At 45.2% G+C, this 23,339-nt stretch overlaps 1 protein-coding gene across 4 annotated transcripts in view; it reads right to left on the reverse strand.

Moving 5' to 3' along the window:
* Positions 1 to 23,339, reverse strand: part of LOC309377077 (ATP-binding cassette sub-family C member 12-like) — a 56,611-nt gene that overhangs the window by 31,465 nt on the left and 1,807 nt on the right. For 3 of the 4 annotated variants that reach the window (XR_014171426.1, XR_014171427.1, XM_081923989.1), the window contains exons 2-16: positions 22,558 to 22,713; positions 18,882 to 19,029; positions 18,446 to 18,679; positions 17,357 to 17,530; positions 15,368 to 15,515; positions 14,376 to 14,524; positions 12,992 to 13,099; positions 12,319 to 12,591; positions 11,054 to 11,125; positions 8,381 to 8,505; positions 6,284 to 6,356; positions 3,257 to 3,460; positions 1,721 to 1,855; positions 427 to 511; positions 281 to 346 (exon numbers count right to left, since the gene is read on the reverse strand). Coding sequence is in view for 2 of the 4 variants with exons in the window: in XM_081923989.1 (XP_081780115.1) it covers positions 281 to 346; positions 427 to 511; positions 1,721 to 1,855; positions 3,257 to 3,460; positions 6,284 to 6,356; positions 8,381 to 8,505; positions 11,054 to 11,125; positions 12,319 to 12,591; positions 12,992 to 13,099; positions 14,376 to 14,524; positions 15,368 to 15,515; positions 17,357 to 17,530; positions 18,446 to 18,679; positions 18,882 to 19,029; positions 22,558 to 22,713 (2,150 nt within the window). In the remaining 2 variants the exon portion in view is untranslated. The remainder of the gene's footprint in view (positions 1 to 280; positions 347 to 426; positions 512 to 1,720; positions 1,856 to 3,256; positions 3,461 to 6,283; positions 6,357 to 8,380; positions 8,506 to 11,053; positions 11,126 to 12,318; positions 12,592 to 12,991; positions 13,100 to 14,375; positions 14,525 to 15,367; positions 15,516 to 17,356; positions 17,531 to 18,445; positions 18,680 to 18,881; positions 19,030 to 22,557; positions 22,714 to 23,339) is intronic. The other variant, XM_081923990.1, reaches the window with a different exon arrangement.

Consider the following 23,339-nt stretch of genomic DNA (forward strand, 5'->3'; position numbering starts at 1 on the left):
CCTTTCTGAAATCTGTGGCATGGAAAAAAGGTCAGTATAATGCAGCTTCCTACATGCCACGCACAGGGCCAGATTCTGTAGTGATGTGGCCTTCGCGTGTACAGCACACATGTAGCCATCCATGTAAACCGAACCCTGGCAATTCCAGACCCCTTGAAAGCTTTTGGGTGCATAGGAACCACCACCACCCCAGCTCAAGCCCCCATCCCAAGCATTACCGCGATACCCATTTAAATTTCTAATCGATTTAAACCAATTAGCAAGAGATTGCACAAAGTACCTGTGTCTCTTCTCATTTTGTGGTCACTCCTGGATTCCTGGCTCGGCTCGTCAGAAATGTGAAAAGCTGGGAGGGATGCGAGAGAACTGTCAGGCGAGCAGTCAAAGCCATTTCGAAAAGAAGATTACGATACTAAATGATCTCACCGGGATTTTCGGTTCCTATGTAAGAGATTTCGGGGACGTCCTCCTGATCCTCCTCCACACATACATCCACCGTGTCTGAATGAAGCTGAATGTTGGAAGATTCAAGACAGGCAAAGGGAAGCACACAGAAGTTTAACTATGGAACTCGCTCCCACAGTAGGCAGTGATGGCCAACAGTGTGGGTGACTTTTAAAGGAGATTAGACAAGTCCATGGAGGAGAAGACTATCAATGGCTACGGGACATGGTTGTTAACTCCCTCCCCAGGGAAATCAGACAGTCCACACACATGCATTCAGGAAACATGCTATTATTATTATTATTATTATTATTATTATTATTATTATTATTATATTGTTTAGGCTCTCCTGGAGTTCTTATATGACTCATTTTGTTGTCTGCAGGGCATTATGGTGCATTAAACTGTTTTTGTGTTGTTGTTTTATTATGACGAGCTGCCCTCCCCTGAGGAAGGCCCGATTAGGCATTTGAAATAATAAATGATGGCTCTATCAGGGATGGGGAAAACTCAGGCCCAGGTACCAAACCTTCCCGTCTCCCAACAGGTGACTCTATCTGGTGCTTCAGACTCCCCCCAGGCCACCCCCTTCACTTGCCCTGCTTTGCATCTCAAATCTATATCATTGTTCCTGGCTAGAAATGTGTTCTTGAACTATAATCGTGCCTCTTGCTTCCCTGCATGGAAGATAGAGGTGTGTGTGTGTGTGTGTGGGTGTGGGTGTGTAAGAAAGAGGGAGACCTTTGAAATGTAACGATACAAAAAGTAAGTCACATCCATTGCTCTGTGTTTCCCCCCCACCAGACCTCGTCCACCACTAGCATTGGCCCTTGGAAGATTCCCCCATGGGAATGTGGCCCCCAGGCTGAACAAAGGCCCCCCACTCTTATTTTACCTGTTAAGTATATAAGGAAGAAGAGTCATAACAACATACAAAGAGCCAGCTGGATCAGGAGAAAGCCCAGTGTTCTGTTCTCACAGCAGCCATTCGCATGCCCCAATGGGAAGCCTATGAGCAGGACCCCAGCTTTCTGTGGTTTCCAGCAACAGGTATTCAGAAGGCCTGCTGTCTCTGACCACAGAAGCAGAGCATAGCCATCATGGTTAGTTTCTCTGGGCAGCCCTGTCCTCCCTTCCTGAGTCCTTTAAAGGCCCAGCAAACCCAGCCTCTGGTTACTGACAGACATCAGCAAGATGGCCCCTGTAAAAATCTGGCACACAACCGCTTCCTCTTGTTGTTTGTCCTGGTATGTCAGCGTTGAGGACTGGAACCCACCGGCGTTTCCTCCAAGTGAAGGTTTTCAATGAGATGAGCGTAACGCCCCTTCGCAGCCATCAGCGCTGCGTGGGTACCACTCTCGCATATTCCTCCGCCTTCGAGCAATATGATTTCATCACAAAATTCTAAGTACTGGAGTGTGTGTGTGTGTGTTTAAAGGCAATGGGGAGTGGAGGGGGGGAGAGAGAAAGAAAATTGGTTAAGCGGGAAATGAGCTGAAGGGAAAACGCACTGCAAAATGCATTTTCAGAATAAAGACAAGTTTCAGTTTGTAGTTCGGAAAACATCAAATGTTCTGCCGCCGTGCACCCTTGTTGAGGATAATAATTATAGTTTATAGAAAAAATGCTACATTCTGCGCACCAGGCAAAGCAAGGAGGAGAGCGCGTCCTGATTCTCCCTCCCTCCCAAAGTTGTTAGAGGCGTGTAAAGACTGCAATGCTTCAGGAACGATAAAGGTAGAAAAGTACTTTGAGTTTGGTGCAAACTGCAAGGAGACAGCAGGCTGTAGCTGGGTTCTGCCTAGGGATGAATGAACCTGTCAGTTTTGGTTTCCCTCCATTTCTCGTTTTTCCAGTATTCAATTCATTTCTCCACATTCCTGCACCCGTTTGCACTATCCAAATCATGAAAATTCAGCAGCCATTATTCTTTAAAATGCTATGATACTGCTTTAAATGTACAGTGCAGATGGGGGCCTTACTATCAACAATGCAGATGATGAGGCAATATTGTCTACTTGCACCTGAGGCTAGTTTAGGGCAACACTCCTCAATTTTGAGGCCCCAGAAGCTGTTGGGCTACAACTCCCATCATCCCCAGTATGCTCAGCCAATGATCTGGAATAAATGCAAGTTGTGGTCCAACCAGAGACTGGACACATGTAGCACACAGCACTGTCCCTTCAGCACTTTCGCTCCTCAGCATGTGCTACCTGTGGTGTCTTCCTCACTCTTCCTAATGTTAGGGCCGGCCGTGTTCCCACACCTGTCTGAAGAAGATGAACTAAATATTACTGAAGGGGGGAAGTCTAAGGGTGTGTTTAGGTTGAACTGCACACATATTTTGTGCGCAGAATGGCTCCATCTATGTCGAGCAACAGCAAATTTCCAGCATCGCTGAGAAGAAATACCTTTCCTTCTCTTCTGAATTTTATTTTATTTATTTTTTTAAAAGCTGAACCCCTTAAGCTTTGAGCTGTGGCTCTTGTGCCCCCTGCTGGTGTATTGTTGTTATTTCATTTTTATCAAGCTGGCAGCAGGAGAGTAACAATGAAACAACGAAACAGAGCATCTGCCTTGCATGCAGAAGGTCCCAGGTTCGATCCCCGGCGTCTCTAGGTAGGGCTGGGAGACAACCTTGCCTGAAACCCCAGAGAGATGTTGGCAGTCAGTGTGGAAACGACTGAGCTAGATGGACCAATGGCCTACCTCTTATAAGGCAGCTTCCAGCCGCTGGGTCTGTCCTATGTAAGACTTAAAAACAAATTCATATGCTAAGCTATTGAAACCCATTCCCTTCCATTTCCATTACCTGCAGCTGGTGAGTAACGAGGAGGATAGTCTTCCCTCGGAGCGCTTCTTTGATACATGCTTCAAAAATATACTTGCCAACATGTGCATCAACCGCTGACAAGGGATCATCCAATAAGTAAATGTCCCTGTTGGCGTACACAGCACGAGCTAAGCTGATTCTCTGCTTCTGGCCTCCGGAAAGGTTCAGCCCCCTTTCCCCTATCTTTAAAAGGGAAGAATTGCCATATTCAATATATATACAATGTGTTGTATGCAATCAGGGGTGCCAACTTGAGTAAAATATGGAGGGGCAGGTAAGCCCCCCCCCAGGCATAATCAATCACAAGATGTGACACATAAAAACACCATTTGATGACAATGCCCATTATCTGGAGGGGGGGCTGGCTCCCTCAAATATTTTATTGAGAGGGGGCTGAAGGGACCTCAGCCCCTAGGAGTTGGCTCCTATGTATCCAACGTAGTGCTAAGTTAAAGTCCCTTAGCAGCATCCTTATTCCGCTAGAAACTGTTTTGCACCCACGGAACTCTGTTGCAGAAGGGAATGCATAAGCAAGTTGGTTACTTTGTTGCACAATGGAATGCACAGGGTGTTGTGCAACGTGCTTCCACGAGAGCAACTGCTGCAATGGATTCCTCTGTTGCGCAACATTAAAGCCATTCTGCCCGCTAACGCAAGAGCAAGCTTGCCAAACCAGTCCATTTTGCCTAGGTAGTGGCTTTAGCCGACTAGTTAAGCACCACAATCAGCATAACCAAATACGTTGCTCTGTGCTATAGAACAAATGGATGTGCCTTCCTCTCTCCTAGCCCTCGCAGCTGCTGGGTGGGAAAACAGCAGCTAGAGTGGTCTGTGTGAGCTGAGCTGGACGCAGGCTGGAAGCTGGAGACACAGAGACATGTTTGCTCTGTGCTGGAAGAAACCTGCGACTAAAGGAGAAGCAAGGTCTGGTGGGGTATTATTGCTGTGAGCCCCTTCATCCTATGCAGAGGTTGCATAGATGTGTGTCTTAACACCACCCAGTCTCAACTGACCTTCATTCCAAGGAAACTGAACCCTGGATAAGCACGGGAACCCCTGGAGACTTTCACGGCTTGGAGAATGGGGTGGTGTGCAACTATATAAATACACATTCTTATACCTCTACATTTCTGCAGTCAATAGCAGCTCAGATGGAAGAGGAGATCTATTTATAGGGGGATGTCTATAAAGGGAGTTTGCATGTGTGCTTCTCCAGATTATTCTTCTGGGGATATGTCCCATGGCAGACACTTGGACAGATCTGCAGACACACGCTCCAATGAGGCACCTGGTGTCTTTTTCAAATATCTGCCACGGCAGTACAGAAATAGCTCAAATGCAATTGAGTTCCGAGCTAGATTACACATAATAATAATCCCAGGTAGAGAGCGCCCTTAATATAAATTTACACTGACAAGGTGGCCTGTGGGGGACACAGTGCCAAAATCCATTATTGTAGTGTTTCTATCCTCCCAACCCCCTACCCCCTTCCCTAAATATGGACCTGCTTTCATTTTAATCAGTCACAGGGAAATACAGAGCAACCCAGATGGAAATGAAACAGGAAGACCCCCCTGGGATTTTCATTTGCTGCTTTTGTGGCTCTTTTGAAAATTAGGTGAATTGCTTAAAAAATAAAACAGATCCAGACAGAGCTTCCCTATTCTGCTCCCATTAAACTGTCTGAGACAAAACATGCAAAGGGTGTCTTGGCCCCAAGACAAATTAGAGTCTCATCTTCAATCATAAGGCTGCCTTGAAAAGTGGGAAGAAAGGGACCCACCCACACCCTGGGTTGCTAGCTAACAAGTCTTAGGACAGGTTGTAGTATTGGGTTTGTTGTTTTTTTTAGTTGCAGATAAGGTAAGTGGAGTCATGAAATTTTTTAATAAAATTAAGTATGGCATGGAGAAAGTGAGTAGAGAAGTGGTTGGTTCCCCTCCCCCATAACACTAGAAGGGCCTAAGGAAAGAAGATGAATGCTGGAAGATTCAAGACAAATAAAAGGAAGTTTTCCTTCATGCAACACATAGTTAAACTGAAGAAGTGTGCATGCACACGAAAGCTTATACCCAGAACAAACTTAGCTGGTCTCTAAGGTGCTACTGGACATTGTTTTGTTTTTTTTTAAAAAAAACGACTTTGTCAGACCAACACGGCTACCTACCTGAAAATAGTTAAACTATGGAACTTGCTCACACAGGAGGCAGAGATTGGTACCAAACTGGATGACTCTAAAAAGAGGACTAAACTAATTCATGGAGAACAAGGCTATCAGTGGCTATGCTCTGCTTCCACAACTGGATGCAGTAATGCTTCTGCATACTAGTTGCTGGAAACCACAGGAGGGGAAAGTGCTCTTGCGCTCAGCTCCTGCTTGCGGGTTTCCCACATGCATCCGGCTGGCCACTGTGAAAACAGGATGCTGGACTAGACGGGCCATTGGCCTGATCCAGTAGGGAATCTTCTTATATTCTTATGTCCTGATGGTCATGTCACACAGGCTGAGTAACATGTCACAAGTGGTCACTGACCATTTTGGACCTACGGGCCAATTTGCAAACCAGAGAAACTGTTGTGGGAAAACACACACAGAGAACAACCTATTCTACTGGCTACAACAAAATGCTTCATTCAACAGCAGGAGTGGACTAGAGAATGCCTCTGCAGGCAGATGTGTGCCACGGTTGCCACCCTGGCAGTCCCCATAAGGGACGCCTAATCCACATAGCAATTTATTGTACATGTCAAGAAGTGTACACTGAGGCTAGATTGATTGTTGCCCTTGTGTGCTTTCATGCACCTCCCCATCCCCCAGCCCCAGCCCGTGAAATCAAAAGGGACTTGGCAAGATTAATTTGACAATGCCTTGATGGATAGGGTAAGAATAGGAAAGCTGTTTCACTATGAATTAAAGCCCTTACAGGAGGGCATTTGTCAGAAAATGGGGCTCGATAGCATGCGCTGAATGGCCAAGTTAAATGCAACTTGTATTGAGACACTTACTTCAGTCATATCTCTGTATGGAAGAAGGTCCATATCTGACTTCAGGCTGCAGACTTCAATGGCATAATTGTACCTTTAAAAAAAACCGGAGCATTCAGACTCTTGCAAATCACTATTTCTTTCCAAGCGAGAGACCCTGTGCTAGTTTTGTAGATATGAATTAAGTATATACTAATACATAAAAATCACTAATAGCACGCTGGCTTTCAGTTCGCTCCCAGGCAAAATTGAAAGTGGAACTAACATAATGTTGGGAGTCACCTTAGGTCAATTTAGCTCCATCATGTCTATATGGAGTGGTAGGGGCTCTCCAGGATTTCAGACAGGAGACATTCCCAAGCTTACCTGGAGATGCCAGGCCTTGAACCTGGGACCTTCTGTATGCAAGGCAGATGCCTTACCACTGAGCTATGGCTCTTCCTCTGGTTTTTACCTGCACTGCTCTAAGTAGTATGGGATCAGGATAGTTGAAGGACCACAACCTCCCATTTGCTCTGCTCACCTGTTTCCCACAGCATCAGAAGTCCTGCCAAGCACCCTGCCCCTTGCAGAGGCCCAAATGGTCAGGGTAGCACCCCAATTGTGGAACCAGACCTTGACCCATCTCTTCAACTTTAGATGAACTATAAATTGTCTAGCTTTTAGCTTGGTTTGAAGTCTGTCTCCCTCGCTGCTATTCTGCTCTGGGTTTCATCGCATGAAATAGATTAAGGCTATCCTAACCATGTCTACTCAGAAGTATGCTGGATTCAATGGGACATGCTCTGAGGTCAGTGGGGTTAGAATCGCAGCAGTAAGCAACACTTGCTGCTTTATGGTCCAGCCAGCCTATATAAGGGCACTTGCTGAGACAACAACTTGCAAAGCTAGCTCAGCAGAAACCTAGGAGCTCTCCAAGGTGCTGAAGGTGCTCTGGGTGCCTGGAACTCCTGATAAGACAATGCTGGGTGAAATGTGGCCATCGATAGTGGGGTGAGGAAGAGAAGTTGCCTCCCCCTGGGCTAGATGGATGGGTGTCACTCACCACAAGGCAGTTTGCTCCATTTATAAAGCTGGCTTTAATTAATCTCCCCAAATTAAAAAGCAATATGCATAGACTGAAATGACACTAATTAGCAATGCCATGTCTCATTAGCTGCTGTTTTTGATTTTTGAGCGATGCCTCTGTTGGTGAGCCAGTGGCAGACTTAACACATTCAGAGTTACAAATTGTTATTATTATTATTTCCCTCTTATTCTACACTTTCAAAGCACAACCCATGGCAGTTGGAATCTGACACACGCCACACGACAATACAAACGGGGGGGGGGTGATAATTGAAACATGAGGACCGCTATGTCGGATCGCTGGAATGAGAAGCACCCAGCTGAGAAGACAAACCAGACTAAGAGCTATAGAAGCAGTCTTTCTCTGGTATGAACACACAAACCCCACACTTCCCCAAGATCCACTGATGTGTGAGGTGGAATTCTCCCCCTGAGTTTAAAAGCCTCTGAGGTCAATCCTTCTGAGGTCAATCCCTGCTTCTGAGGTCAATCCCTGACCACCAGTCACAAAATGTCCACAAAATGTCCAAAAGGTGCAAAGACTTTCTCTCCATGGATGATGGCAACAGTAGCTGAGGTAGGTGCCTTTACCACATTTTGATGGCTGGTGTATCCACCTCATTCTGTGGCTCTGCCTCTCCTTTCGCTCTTTTAGACGGGGAAGCCATTTTATGCCATGCCACACATGGGGCAGCCACTTCCTCAAAATTCCAAATGAGTCCATGGGCTGCAAAAAAAATTGTGACCCCCTGGCTGACAAAGTCAGGTTGACCTCTCTAAGGGGTTTCCTTGGGAGAAGAAGATCCCAAAATAAACATGTGGCCGCCTAGAATGAGCTGCGACGCACCATAAGATTGCCGCCTTATAGTTATTTAACCTGTATTGCTCCTTAGTAATGTGTTGGGTAGAAACCTGCCTGCACACTTCACATAAAATGACCAGAGAAAGCTAATGTTCAGGAAGGAACCTGCAATGTTCCTGAGGCAGGTGCACACGCACACACACACACGGTGACAACCTCATTATCCTCTTGTCTAATTTAATATTTACTTCTGCTCATCGTATGCTTCTCCAAAAAGAACGTTGTCTCTGACGCTCCCGTGAAATATCCATGCCTGCTGAGACACGTATGCCAAAGTCCCACCCACCGCGACAGTCCCCTCATGGAGGTACATCTGAAAAAAGCAGAGTGCATAATTATTTTATCAGCTAAAAACGTTCTGTCTTGCTTAACCCCCCCTTTTTTAAGCAGAACCAGCTCAAAATGGATTACACAAAGGTAAAATTACGTATCATTGAAGAATAGATGGTTACAATAGAATCGGTGCAAATGTCATTAAAATAAAAAATCCCAGCTCAGGCTACAAAAATAAGTTTCAGACTTTAAACCAAGGGTTGAGAACTTCAGGTCAGGGTGCAGCCCTCCCTGGCCTTTCTCTCTGACCCTTGAGACTCTTCCTAGCCACACCTATTCCCCCCAGGTCACCCCCCTCTTTGGCCCTGCTTCCCACCCTCCTTGATAGTTTTTGCAGGGCTAAGATGTGTCCTTGAACTCTGATAACGCTCCTTGATTGCCCGGCTGGAGGACAGACAGGCGCATGTGTGGCTGCAGCAACTAACCTGCTGTGCAAAAATAAAATTCATATTTGTTGTTCCACCCACTTTGGCTTCTGGTCCTGCCCACCACTGGAATGTGGCCCTCAGAAGGTTTCATGGGAGAGCCCTTGGGCTGAAAAAAGGGGGTCCCTACCTTGGCAATAAACCTAGGAGCAGGATCAAGCAATTCAAGAAGAGGGTGATCTTCTGCATCCTATGCACACTTACTCGGAAGCGCCAGCTGAGTTTGAGTGGCATTTACGTGCAAGTAAGTGCCCATACGACTGCAAACTTGAGAGAATGTCTTGCAAAAACCGCCTGATGTCTACAGCACATGCTACCCACCCTGAAAAGCACAGCTTCAGAGGACACTGTTGCACTGCTGGTGTTTAGTCTGGATCCTCCTAATCACTCCATTACAGAAAATCAAATGCATAGAGAGGTGCCCTGATTACATCTAATTGAAATTGAGTGCTAAGTGAGTGACACAGATTTTGTAATAGTGGTGGAGAGCAGCTTCAAGAGCAGATTAGCTGCCTGCTTCCTTTTCTTCCTCTTGCTCCTAATTCAGTGGCATGCATTTCTGAATTTCCATATTTAATAGGCAATCCTTCCCCTCCAGGGCAGAAGTGGGGGGCGTGTGGCCCTCCAGGTGCCAAAGGACCACAATCCCCCCCCTCCATGAGCAAAGCTAGCTGGGGCTCACGGGAGTTGGAATCCAGCAACATTTGGAGGACAGCACATTCCCCACCGCCAGTCTAGAGAAACTTAAGCAGTGTTTACTAAATAAAGAAGAAGCTGCAAACATTTGTAATAAGGAAAATGGACATTAGAAAACTAGCATGATTACATTTCAGATGTTATAAAGCATCACCATGTGCTCTGCGTTCACCTGGAGAGCTCAGTGCAGTTTGGGGCTGCATTTGGGGACAGGTTAAAATCTTAAGTGAAACAGAAGTGGATTGTTAGGTTTGGTGGGCAAGGCATGCAGGAGGAAGGGAGGAGCTTGTCTGCTAGCCATAGCTATTAATAGATATGTCGGCCATTCTCCCAGAATGGACCAGGAGAGCTTGACCACAGCTGTTCAGGCACTGGTGGCTCCAATACTGGATTACTGCAATGCATTGTATTGTAGGGCTTCCCTTTGTGCCTAACCTGGAAGCTGCAGTTAGTGCAGAATGCGGCAGCTAGACTGCTGACTGGGAGCGGCCGCCGAGATCATATAACACTGGTCCTGAAAGACCTACATTGCCTCCCAGTACGTTTCCGAGCACAATTCAAAATGTTGGTGCTGACCTTTCAAGCCCTAAACAGCCCAGTATACCTGAAGGAGCATCTCCACCACCATTCTTCAGCCCGGACACTGAGGTCCAGCGCCGAGGGCCTTCTGGTGGTTCCCTCACTGTGAGAAGCAAGGTTACAGGGGGCCAGGCAGAAGGCCTTCTTGGTAGTGGTGCCCACCCTGTGGAACAGCCTCCCATCAGATGTCAAGGAAATAAACAACTATCTGACTTTTAGAAAACACTTGAAGGCAGCCCTGTTTAGGGAAGTTTTTAATGTTTGCTGTTTTATTGTGATTTTAATATTCTGTTGGAGCCACCCAGAGTGGCTGGGGAAACCCAGCCAGATGGGCGGCGTAATAATAATAATAATAATAATAATAATAATAATAATAATAATAATATAAAAATAATACAATGTTGTAGCATGGTTGTAGCATGTAACACTTCTCTCAGAGATCTGCACTGGTTGTTACCAACTTACCCCCTATGCGCCCATTCAGCCACTCCAATCTGCGAAACTTGCACTGTTACAGGTACCATGAGATACTTGTTCTTCACTTGTAACAAATCAATATTTTAGTGTGGCAACACCTACACTTTGGAACGCCCTGCCTATTGACAGAAGCTGAGTGGAGTTTTGAACCCTGATCTCCCAGGTCCTAGGCTGACACTTTATACACTGCACAACACATGCTTGATGCCTGTACTTTGCAAGTGCTGAGGTTGATATTCTTATTCGACCATTACAACCATAGAATAATTTAATACAGAAAAATGTACAACATTACAAGTAACTTCACTAGACAGTGTGCGTTTTCTGCAAAATGTTTAAAAGGTAGCATACCTGCCCCAATATCGCTGACATGATCGAGCTCTTTCCACTTCCAACATGTCCGCAAATCCCTAAAACCTTGCCCTACGAATAAAATTTATTTTGAAACAGATCTATTCATAGCAATTGTGCATTTTTCCCAAATGGCATGCTACATGAACATGCATAGAGTGATTGCTTAACTCTTAACCGTAGCACATCGAAGTCAGAAAGAAATGTTAGAAAAGATTTATTAGAAATAGAATGAATTACCCCAGTTAAGTGCATATCTATCACCAGTGCTTTTTTCTTAAAAAAAAAAATGTTTAGGGGTACTCTCATTTTATAGTTCAAATTGGGGAAAATAAACACAGTAAATGGACAAAAGTACAAAGATTCACAAAATGTTTAGGGGTATGTGTACCCCTGCATCCTCCCAGAAAAAAAGCACTGGCTATCACTGTCTATTTTACTTCATTTAGACCAGGCATCCCCAAACTCGGCCCTCCAGATGTTTTGGGACTACAACTCCCATCATCCCTAGCTAACAGGACCAGTGGTCAGGGATGATGGGAATTATAGTCCCAAAACATCTAGAGGGCTGAGTTTGGGGGTGCCTGATCTAGGCCCCATCTGTACTATATATTTAAAACAGTATTATACCATTTTAAATACTTGTGGATTTCCCAAAGGATTCTGGGACATGCTATTTTCTGCATCATGAATAACATTGGCCCATTAAGTTCTGACATCCATCAAAACTAGACTTTCAGAGAAAGGCCCATCAGTAACATTGCCATGTCTAAAACTTTACGCACAAATTGTGTGTAAGAGCTGAGAAATCTGTGCTTTGTTTACTTCCTGTGAGAAACAATTCTTTTGGTTCTTGTTTTCTGTTTTCCTTGGGAGAAGTATGACTGTTCAAAGGGATGCAATAGATATACAGTGCAGATGAGACTTTAATCTCCCTCTGATCTCAATTTTTACTGTTTCCTCACCCAACCATGGGCCATAGCCAACTAAGTTTTAATCAGAGTAGACCCACTGAAATTAATCTACCTAAGTTAGTCATGCCCATCAATTTCAATGGGTCTGCTTTGAGTAAAGATAGCACTGGATATAACCTGTGTTCTGTGCATGTATCTGCAACTCGGGGTAACATTTCATACATCTGACGAACACCAGCCCACAAAAGCTTATGCCATAGAAACGTGTCAGTCTTGAAGGTGCCACACGGCTCTTCCTTGCTGGACTTAACACAGCTACTCTTCTGCAAATTATCATTCAGGTATACCTACTTTCTTCACCATAAAACTGATGTTGGACAGGACATTGCTACTACTGCACTCCTTCCCAGAACTTGATATCTGAGAGTGAGATGTGGCGACTCCAGTCGTGGATTGGGGCTTGCGTGCACTTTTCACTTTCAGGACATTCTCTTTATTACTTCTAGTGCTGCTTTCACTAGGCAAATTCACCCAGGACAAAGTGGCATTTTTCAGGACGACAGCATTCTGGGGGTCCTCCAGTGCCATCACATAGGCAGGAGGAGTTTTGGTGAGCAGAATTTTCTAAAGGAAAAAAAGGAGAGAGGCAGGGTCAAGGTTGGCACCCAATAAAGTAATGCACAAAATTAACTCCTTATGTGATTGTGGCAGAGGTATGCTTGGAGTAAAATGGGATGTCCAGAAGCTGCGTGTTTAGTCACTGGATTAATAAACTCTGGGAACTAGTCTGAATGTCAGAACTAAGAGCAAGAGCAAAGGGTTATGAACAGAGTAAAATTACTTGTACAGTTTCCTGCAATTTCCCCAGCAAGCAGCCTCCGGTGTAATAATAGATTAAAGTGCATATTGCTACAGCATATTGCTACAGCAATAGTGTGGTCTGGTACAGGAACCTCAGCCTAAGCCATTGTTTCTCATGCTCCCGCTGAACAAACCTAAAACATTTGTGTTGTTGTTGTTTTACCTCCATTCTTTTAATAGCGACATTTGCTTCCGCAAAGGCTTTCACAGAAAACGGCAGAATGGCAAGTGAAAACCTCATGACGTTAAACATAGCGATCATGCTGAAGGCCTGAAAAGGGAAAGGAGTTAAAAGGCAGCTGGTATCATGGCAGACTGGGACTTTAAACCTCGCTCCCTGCAGTCCTAGCCCAACATTCCAACCGCTACACCATCTCGACAATGGCAACATGGACTAAAGCTGCCAGGTTGCAATATGAATTTTGATGCTGCACTGAATTTCTCTGATGGAGGCTTGGGAGACAGTTTCCCCTGTCCCCACTCCTTCTCTAGCTCTTTTGCCATATAGAACATAAGGAGCTGCATTATACTTATCATCAAAGTGCTCGTTCGTCTAGCTTAGTATTGTTTACAGTGACTAGTAGCAGCTCTCATAGGAACATAGGAAGTTGCCTACTGAGTCAGACCGTTTGGTCCATCTAGCTTTGTCTACACTGATCAGCAGTGGCTCACCAGTATTTCAGACAGAGGAAGTTCCCGGCACAACCTGGAGATGCCAGGGATTGGATCTGAGACATTCTGTATATGCTGTAAGCTGCCCAGAATGGCTGCAGAAATCCAGCCAGATGGGCATGGTATTCTTAATAATAATAATAATAATAATAATTCTGCATACAAACCAGGTGCCTACCACTGATCTATGGCCCTTCTCAATTTGCTGTGGAAGGAGATAAAACAGGAATCCAGCTCATCAGCACAGGTATGCAGACAAAAGGACCAACTCCAAATACTGGTTTTGACCTATAAAGCCTTGCACAACACAGGACCCCAATACCCCAAGGTTTCCAAGGGCTGCCTTTCCAGGTATGAACTTACCCAGACCTACAATCAGCATCTGAGGTCCTTCTCTATGTGCCCCCCTCTAAGAGGTTTCCAGCTAACCTCTTAGAATGTTGGGGGGGGTTATATTTTTTTAAAAAGGCATTCGATCAAGTGGACTACTGGAGGAGGGATGGAGTGATCTTTCTCATCTCTACCCCCCATGCTTGTTTTGTGTGCAGGTTGTGGATGAAGAGACTTTCCTTCTTCCACAGCTAGCATGGAAACAAAGCAGGCTGGTAGACAAGGGATGGAGTGGTCTATTCTTCCTCCACTGGCCTTCTTACTCTCACCTCCAAGGAATGCAATGCACTCACCATCACAGAATGACTGGTCATCCATGGTGAACTACATGGTGAACAGGTGAGTAACTACATACAAAGCTGGAATAATGTTAGTTTGACCCTAAGTTTTAGGGTGCCAGAAAAGTAATGTCAACAACATCAGGGTCAAAATATGAAACTGACAAAATGATCATTGACAAAATGTAAATTGGGGCTAAGCCTTACAACAGAGGCTGTTAGCTCTTGCTTCAGAAGAATGTGGAAGGTGAATGTCAAGACAATCGCCGTGGTGGACACAATCGGGGTTAGGGCAGAATTCACGCTCTGTACATATCCGGCTTTTTCCAGGATTATCCTTTCCTTTTTTCTGGTGCCTAGGGAGGGCAAAATACATCTATCAAGCTGTTATGATTTTAGCAAAGTGGTAAACCACAGAACCTTCTAGGCTAGGAATGCCACTACCCAGATGAGCTACCGCACTGCAAGCAAATGACAAGACCCCACTGATTTTGGAGGCAGTGGTAACACTTCAGCTAACAGAGCTGGGTTGAATGGGGAGGTTTAAACCCCTTTTCCAATCCTAGGTGCCCTCATGGGGAAGCAGATCACTCCTTCCCCAGTCATCAGATTGAAAATCATATTTTGAAATGTATTTATCTGCATTTATTTTATCAAAAACATATAATTTGATAACATATAAGAAATACAGTAGAGAGAACTGAATGAAAAGCAAACCTATGGAAAAGGTACAAATTCAGGTTGCCACATTCACAATCCCTGGGAAGAATAATTATTGGGATTGGAGGCTTGTGACCTGTCCTTTTTAAAGCTTTGTTCTGTCTTTAGGTATCAGGATGTTCTCCTTGGGGATCCTATATTCTCCCTTGAAGCCGAAGAGCTACTAATAATTCCAAACAGTGGCATATTTCACTGTGAGAAATCTGAACATTGGCTGTCATCATTTGTATGTAATGCCCCTCCCATGCTGACCTGCATGGATCAGCTGAGAAGGAGGGCGGTGTGCTTGTATGTGCCACATGGCAGGTGTGCAGTGGCGACATCCACTTTTGGCCACACCACCTGTTCTAGACAATGGAATGCAATTTTGCAAATTTTAATCTCAGATGACCACTGAAACAAAGACAATTGCAGGTAACGATCCCCTTAAGGAACTCAGCTGAGATGCAAAAGAACTCTTCCCCCGCCGTGCCCCATACCTTTGATGGTATTCGCAAAAGATTTCTCCCAAGCATACATTTTTATCAGCTTGATGCATGTTAAAATCTCAGACATTACTCGCACACGCTTATCCGTCTTCAGAATGGCGGCTCTTCGGAATACAGATGTTATCTTGGCTATGAGCATCTACAGTAAATAGGCAAAATGCGAAGAGAGCAAACAATTTAAGAGACAAATACTAACGGGCCTGTTTAAAAAAAAAACAAAAAAGCCCTTTCAGTGTTGGGGAAGGTCCAAGTAGCTCAGTGGTAGAGCACACGCTTGAGAAAGTGCCTCTCCCCCTACTCATGGAAGTAGCCTGGTAGCACCCCTAAAGGGCAGTGGGATTACGTGGGCAGGGACTAAGAGGCAAGAGGGGGGCAGGGAGCGCTGGGGGTTTAAATTACTATCAGACTTTGGAAAGCTAGAATACCTGGATCAAGTTCATCAATTTTGTTGAATCGATTAAACTAAATACAGTGGTACCTCGGGTTACGGATGCTTCAGGTTATGCATTTTTGGGTTGCGCACTGCGCCAATCCCAAAAGTACCAGAACGGGTTACTTCTGGGTTTTGGCAATCACCCTTTGCGCATGCGCAGAAGCACCAAATTGTGACCCGCACGTGTGCAGGTGCGGCACTGTGGGTTGTGAATGCTGCGGGTTGCGAACGTGCCTCCCTCACAGATCATGTTCACAACCCGAGGCTCCGCTGTGGTTTTAACTGGATTTTGAAAAAATGTGCAATTGATTGTTACTCTTATGAACTTTATGGTGCCATGATCTTTCTTAGTGTGCCATGCAAACCACTATTCTGAATAATGCTTTTCGTAGGGCTGAGTAGGGCGCACAGAGGAATGGGTTTATGGAACCAAGGGGACTGTGGCCTGAAAAAAATAAATTCAGGAACCTCTGGCTTAGAGGACACACCAGTCAGAAAGTTCTTGTTCAACTTCCTGACCCTCAACAAGAACATGACAGAGGCAGGAAATGCCTAACTTCACCCGGGTACATATAAGTCCCATGTCATCCAGTGAATAGACTATGGGCCCTTCCAGACAAGATGCGTTCAGGATTATTTGGGCTCATGATGGTATGGGGACCATTACACACGATCTTGCTTTCAGCCCTTTTTGCACCTGAAAAAGTTTTGAGAAGGACATACTGCTTCATATCCACTCCTGTAGCTTCCTGCTGAAATCCTGTGAAGATTCACACTACTAATGTTCCAGGTTGTGCTGTACGAATGTTGTACTATAGCACAAGGGTGACGCCCCAGGCGGCAGTAACGCAATAATATTGGGGAAGCATCGCAGAACAACTAATAAAGGGGAGTGGTGTGTGGACACCCAGGGATAAATCTACCACTATTATTGCATCAGGGGGCGTATTGACACGCTAGGCATTTAAAGCACCACTTTAAATGGCCGTGGCTTATCCTAAAGGATTCTGGGAGCTGTCATTTGTTAAGGGTTCTGAGAGTTGTTAGGAGACCCCTCTACTCCCCTCCCAGAGCTTCTGTTCCCAGAGTGGTTTAACTATGCATCCTCTTCTCAGGGAACTCTGGGAAATGGTAGCTCTGAGAGGGGAAGAGAGGGGTTCTCCTAAAAATTCTCAGCACCTGTAACAAACTTCAGCTCCCAGGATTCTTTGGAGGAAGTCATGACTGTTTAAAGCAGGACCAGAGTGCTTTAAATGTATGGTGTGAATGAGGCCAATAACATGTTGTAGAATATACCCACCAAAAATGCCCACCCATCTACAGGTTCTCTAGGGACCTTTTTTCTAAAGCAGTTATTGACATAAACTTACTTCGCCAAACCTTTATTAGGCATTACAAATATAGGCCATCATAAAACATTCATATATAAAATATATATGATATATATACAGATAAACAGCCATGTAAAAAATATGTAATAACGAGGATTTTCATTGGTTACTTCCCACTAAATAATGCCATGATTATGTAGGAAATGACTGTGTTACCTGTACAGGTATGAATATAATATAAAGAACCAGCCCTAGGAGTGCCGTGGGACCAAGGATGATGCAGGAATAGATTGTGCCGATGGTCATCAGCAGAGGTACAGCAAGCGGCAGGGGACAAACTAAAGCAGCGTCAAATATTCGATAGCCGTCATTGCTTAGCAAATTGATCATCTGAAAGATACAAAGGAACCAAGAGTGATGCTGTGACCAACTAGTCAGAAGGAAGAATGAGGGAGAAATTCAGTTTGGTTCACATTTAAAGACGAACCTACTAAATTTGTACTTTCTTAAACAATGTGTGAGCCATCCTTGAAGTTCCCACTTTTCCGAATTTCGCAATGCAGTTCTCCTGTACGTGTAATGTGTACCAAAATGCACATACTAGAGTGACATGTGCACAGACATCTCACATTAATAAAAATATACAAAAAATGCATTATCTTGAGGAAATGGCTTGCAAAAATGTGTGTCATTAGTTTAAACTGCTTACATCTGTTAAGATAAATTTGCACTAATATGTCAAATTTTCATGAGGGCTTAAAAAAAATTAGAAGAGTGTTGTGGAAATGCAGACTGGAAAAATGAGAAACTCAGAGAATCAAAGTCGACAGGTTTGTCTGTCTCTAGTCAGAGGTGATCTTGTAATCAAAGGTTTTCAATTCATTGTCAATGCATGTATAACACCCGAATCGGCTGATGTGTAACCACCTGGTTTATAATGCCAGCCTCCTGTTCTGGATCTTCCTGAAGGCCTACCTAGTCCAGCAGAACTAAACAGAAGTCTGCAAGTAGCACAGGAGGGCAATGGCCCTCTCCTACTGTTTCCCCTCATCATATAGCTGGCTCTAGACCTGGAGGAAGCACCTGGCCATCATGACTTGCAGTCATTCATAGCCTTATCCAGTGACAGGGGCGCCAACGTGGGCCCCAGGTTGTACTGTATTGGCCCGAATATAAGCTGCATCCCTCATTGTAACCTACCTCGTGGGGTTGTTGTGAGGATTTAAAAAATGGAAGATAACCATGTGCACCGCCTTCAGCTCCTTGGAGGAAAGGTGAGCGACAGATAAAATAAAGCCAACTTACTTCGCTGACAGAGATGCATGCCAAAGTCTTAAATGACAGCAGCTTCTCAAATGTCAGGGTCGACACGGCAACTTTTAATCGGATAGCGGTGCGGTAGTTGATGGCCCAGGCCATTGACCAGAAGAAGACTTTGGAAAACTCTGTGATGAAAAGGGCTATGCAGAGGCCAATCCTATGGATGACGTCCCAGGAGTCGTCTTCACTGTGCGCCAGGATGTTGTGGATGATCACTGTCTGCAAAAGAGTTTCTCGGTTGCTTTTCAGGGTGGGGAGATAATCTGCCAAATGGAAGGTATGCTGGCCGAGGATGATGGGAGCAGCAGTTCAAACACATCTGGAGAGAGCCAGATTGGCGAATGCCACCTGACAACCCCCCCCCCACCTTCGAAACACACATTTCAAGCGTGTTTATAAATTGTATTTCCATGCTACTCACCGGGCCCAAAGCACCAATAATAACTGAAATGATGTTAGCCGATATGTCTACCAGAATCCGGGTCCTTTGAAATTTAAACACCACCCTGCGTAAGGAAGCTTTATTGGGACCGACTTTGGCCAGCTCTTCTTCCCAAAGGTGTTGCAATCTGTCAAAGGCAAACAACAGCACTGCACATTTCCTCCACTCGCAAGCTGGTTGGAAGAGACCCACTTCTTATGGTTAGCTACAAAGTCAGTGCTGAACAGATGACCTCTGCAATTCTATGGGAGTAATTCCTTGCAACGAGCCACTTCTAGGCTTCAGTTGGCAACCAACACCACTGGGCCAGATCCAGACACCCTATCCTGGGTGCCTGGCTTCCAGGCTGGCTCTCAGACCTCACCCTGGTCACCTTTGGGCAGTGGCGTAGCAAGGTCAGGTGATACCCGGTGCATAATTTTTTTTGTCACCCCCCCCATTGAAATTCCCCCTCCCTCCCTCCACCCCTCATCAAAGAAAGCTTTCTCCCCCTTCCTCCCTTGGGTGGTGTCACCAGTTACCTTAATTTAGATAAACATCTCTCTAACAGCCATAGATAGACCTTAATGAAATTTATCTTAATCCTTATTGAAAGCTCTAACTGTGCTAGTTATCATCATTACATACTGTGGCCAAATAGTTCCACAAGTTAAAATGATTTATAGATGTTACTTTACAACAAGTAAACTAGCAAAGATGTATAGTCAGACTCAGGTACATGTTGGAAATGGGAAAAAAACAAAAGGTACATTTTATCATATGCAGTGGACTTGTAGAATAGGTAATGGATTTGGGGAGATGATACATAATGAGATGAAAAAATATATATTTAAGAGGACTCCCTCCCCCCCCAAAAAAAACCCCAACCCAGAAGCTTTTGTCCGAGGGATAATTGGACCAGATGTACCAAAGAATCAAAGGAATTTGTTTCTGTATGTGCCTACTGCAGTGAGAGTACTATATGCCCCCAAATGGTGGGTGGATGCAGTACCTATAAAAGAGGGGTGGCGGTTGAAATTTATGGAATATGCTGAATTAGTTAACTTAACTAGTAAAATCAGAGAACAAGATGAGACAGCCTTCAAGGAGAATTGGGAAATGTCTGTAGGTTATTAAAAATATTATTGTAAAGATAGCGAAAATGATTAGTGGTGGGGAAATGTTAAAACTCTAGTAGGTTTGGTGTAATCTCAGCAGTAAAAGTTATTCTGAGAATAAATTGGAGGAACAAAAGTATAGATTAATTATAATATGCAGCAGCAATAGATAATTTTGAGGAAACCATGAAAGGGAAGTCAATTACTAAGGGAACGTATATTGGAAAATGTTTGGCTACAGTAATTGTATTTTATTTTTGGAAAATTTGATTTTAAAAAAGGTCCACAAGTTAGTTACTCTGAGCATGTTAAAAGTGCTGCTGCTAGCTAAAAACAAATTCCACACATTTAATGGGCTTCCAGGTATGCGGGCACACACTTCAAAGCGAAATGCCGCTTACCACTGACCTTCATCTCTCCAGAGTCACATTTACACTAAAAGCTCCTCAGGAGCGGAGACTTTTACCTTGCTGGTGTTTTTTTCTGTGTGCATTTGGGGCCGCAATGTCACACCAACAACAATAAAACTTTTTCTGACTCTCTCTGTGTGTTTGGGGTTGCTGCTGTGTGTGTGTGTGTTTAGCGGTTGTGTGTGTGTGTTTTTAGCGGTTGAGGCAAGAGCTGCGCTGAGGGAGAGGCCACCCTGCAGAAGTGCCAAGGACACCTGACTGCATTCTTCGCCTCTTCTTCTGTTTTCTTAACCAGCAGGAAGGACGGTGGAGCCGGCTTCTGTATTGCTGGGGTGAGGGAGGGAGCGAGGAACGGATAGAGGGGCTTCGCCGGGCTGCCTTTCCCTCAGAGAGGCGCCCCTTCCCTCTCACGCTTCTGAGGGGTGCAGCATGAGAAGCCGGTCTATGGCCAAAGGTAACGGTTCCGTGCCAGGCGGGGACTCGGAGGAAGGCGAGCGCCACAGTGGCATGTGCCGTCCACCCGGGGGCAGGACGATCAGTCCATGGGCCGATAACAGTGCTGTGGTGCGATCCTCCCGGCAGCGGGGGGGGGGGTGATCATGGCATGGGAGCGTGATCCTCCCAGTGGGGAGCCAATTGTGGCGGCACGATCCTCCCGGCAGAGGGCCTATCACGGTGCGACGGCGCCATCCACGCAGGGGGGATTTTGTCAACCCCCTCTGGGATGACACCCAGGGCGCGCCACCCCCACCACATCCCGCTTCCTACGCCCCTGTCTCTGGAGTCATAGGAGCAAAGGGGACAGTGAGCCAGGGAGGAAGTTCAGGCTTGAGTGATGCTACTTGGGAGGAGGAGGGAGGCATATGTAGGCACCTGCCTCGATCAGGGCCTCGCTGGTAGTTCAGACGGGATGGCACCTCCAGCTCAAATATAAGCTCTCATTTTGACCTGTATCAACGCTGAAGCAAATGCTCCACTAAGAATTCTAATAACCAGTGTCAAGACAAAAGATGCCACGCTGATGGCCAACGTGGATGGCGTTAAAAGGGAGGACAGAGCTATCCATTCTAGGGTATGTATTCATTCATTAATATTGGATTTATATACCACCCATCTTCAAAAGATCTCACAGTGGTTCACAAGATAAATAGGGATGGAAGAACACAAGGCTATGACTACCTTCCTTGTTGGCACATGATGCTCTTCCTTCCAATGATATGTGAAGCAGCAGGAAGACCGTACCTCTGAGCAGATGCAGGGGCCTTTCAGCTTGGCTACTAGCTTAAGAGGTCTTCCCTTCAGAGGCGGAATTCCCTCTGAATGCCACTTGGCTGGGAATCGCAAGCCGGAAGAGCGCCATGGTGCTCAGGTTCCTACTTCCAAGCTTCCCACAGGCACCTGGCTGGACACTGTAAGAACAGGATGCTGGAGCAGCTGGGTCTTTATGGCCTGATGCAGCAGCTGGACCCTTCTGGTATTCCTGTGTTAAGCCTTCCTGAACTAAAGAATGAGGAACAGGCCTCACTGGGGTGCCTGTGTTTGGGTGCTCACGGATGCCAGGTCATGGCGCCAGCCCTGCTTGTAAGGTGACTGCACACAAAAATTGCAGGGAGACTGGATGAAACCAGGATCATAACATTGCATGCATGCACGCACAACAAAAAATTGGGGAGGGGGGAGGGAAGGACAATGGCCTCCCATCCTGTTTCCCTGAACTTTACATGAGCAGAGCAGCAAGAAGCTGCAAATAGTGTTATTTCCTAGCTAAGAACTGCCTATTACATTCAAGTTCTCAAGAGCAGAGATGGGCGTGAGGACATGTAAGTGATCGTTCCCAGGATGCAGAAAAAGCTCTTACATATGCAGTGGGACCTCTGGTTGTGAACGGGATCCGTTCCAGAGGCCCGTTTGCAACATGAAAAGAGCGCAACCCGCAGCAGCACGCCTGTGCACATGTGGGTTGCGATCCGGCGCTTCTGCACATGCGTGTGGCGTCATTTTGCGCTTCTGTGCATGCGCAAGCAGCGAAACCCGGAAGTAACCCTTTCCAGTACTTCTGGGTCGCCGTGGGATGTAACCTGAAAGAACATAACATGAAGCAAACATAATGTGAGGTATGACTGTACTGGTGTGTCAAAATCCTGCTACCTTTTGGTGTTTCGTTCTGAGCTGTCAAGGGGGGAGAGAGGAGGCAAGGAGTCCATGCTGAGTTTGTGCTTGAATCCTCGGAGCATGACGTACGAGAGCCAAGAAAATGTCGCAAATGAGAGCAGCCCCGCGTTGTCTATTGGATTCACAGCTGACCTGCCCGGGAGAGGGGAGAGAGTAAAATAAAACAAAAAACTATTGCATTGCTAGCAAGCTGCCTTCTGCTGCATCAGGCAGTTTGTCCATCCAAACTCAAAAACTCTCATGGGTTTGCTCCTAACGTCTAACTGAGTGGTTCGCAAATAGTCTAGGGTCACAGCCCCTTGGTTCCATAAACATATCCCCAGTACCCTATACCCTATGAAAAGCATCATTCAGAACAGTAACAATTAATTGCACATTTATTCAAAATCCATTTAAAACTATTCAGTTTAATTAATTTGACAAAGCTGGTGAAGTTGATCTAGTGATACCAGAAGCTGCATGATATATATATTTATTTATTTATATATATATATATATATATATATATATATATATATATATATAAACAAACACATTCTTAACTAATGAAAACATAAAGGTAAAGGAAATTTGAAGCACAAACTATTTATATATAGCTACTTACCAAATATGTACAAACCTTCACCTGACACAGATGTGCCGTAACTAATTCATAAGGAAGTCAATAGCTATTACCAATAATTGGTTAAATACAAATAAATGTGGCCAAAAGGAAGTAGCTCTGAAAGCGATAAGATTAGTTAAAGTTTCTGCTTTTT

The sequence above is a fragment of the Podarcis melisellensis genome (genome assembly GCF_964234715.1).
Source record: "Podarcis melisellensis genome assembly, chromosome: 8".
Taxonomy (NCBI): Eukaryota; Metazoa; Chordata; class Lepidosauria; order Squamata; family Lacertidae; genus Podarcis; species Podarcis melisellensis.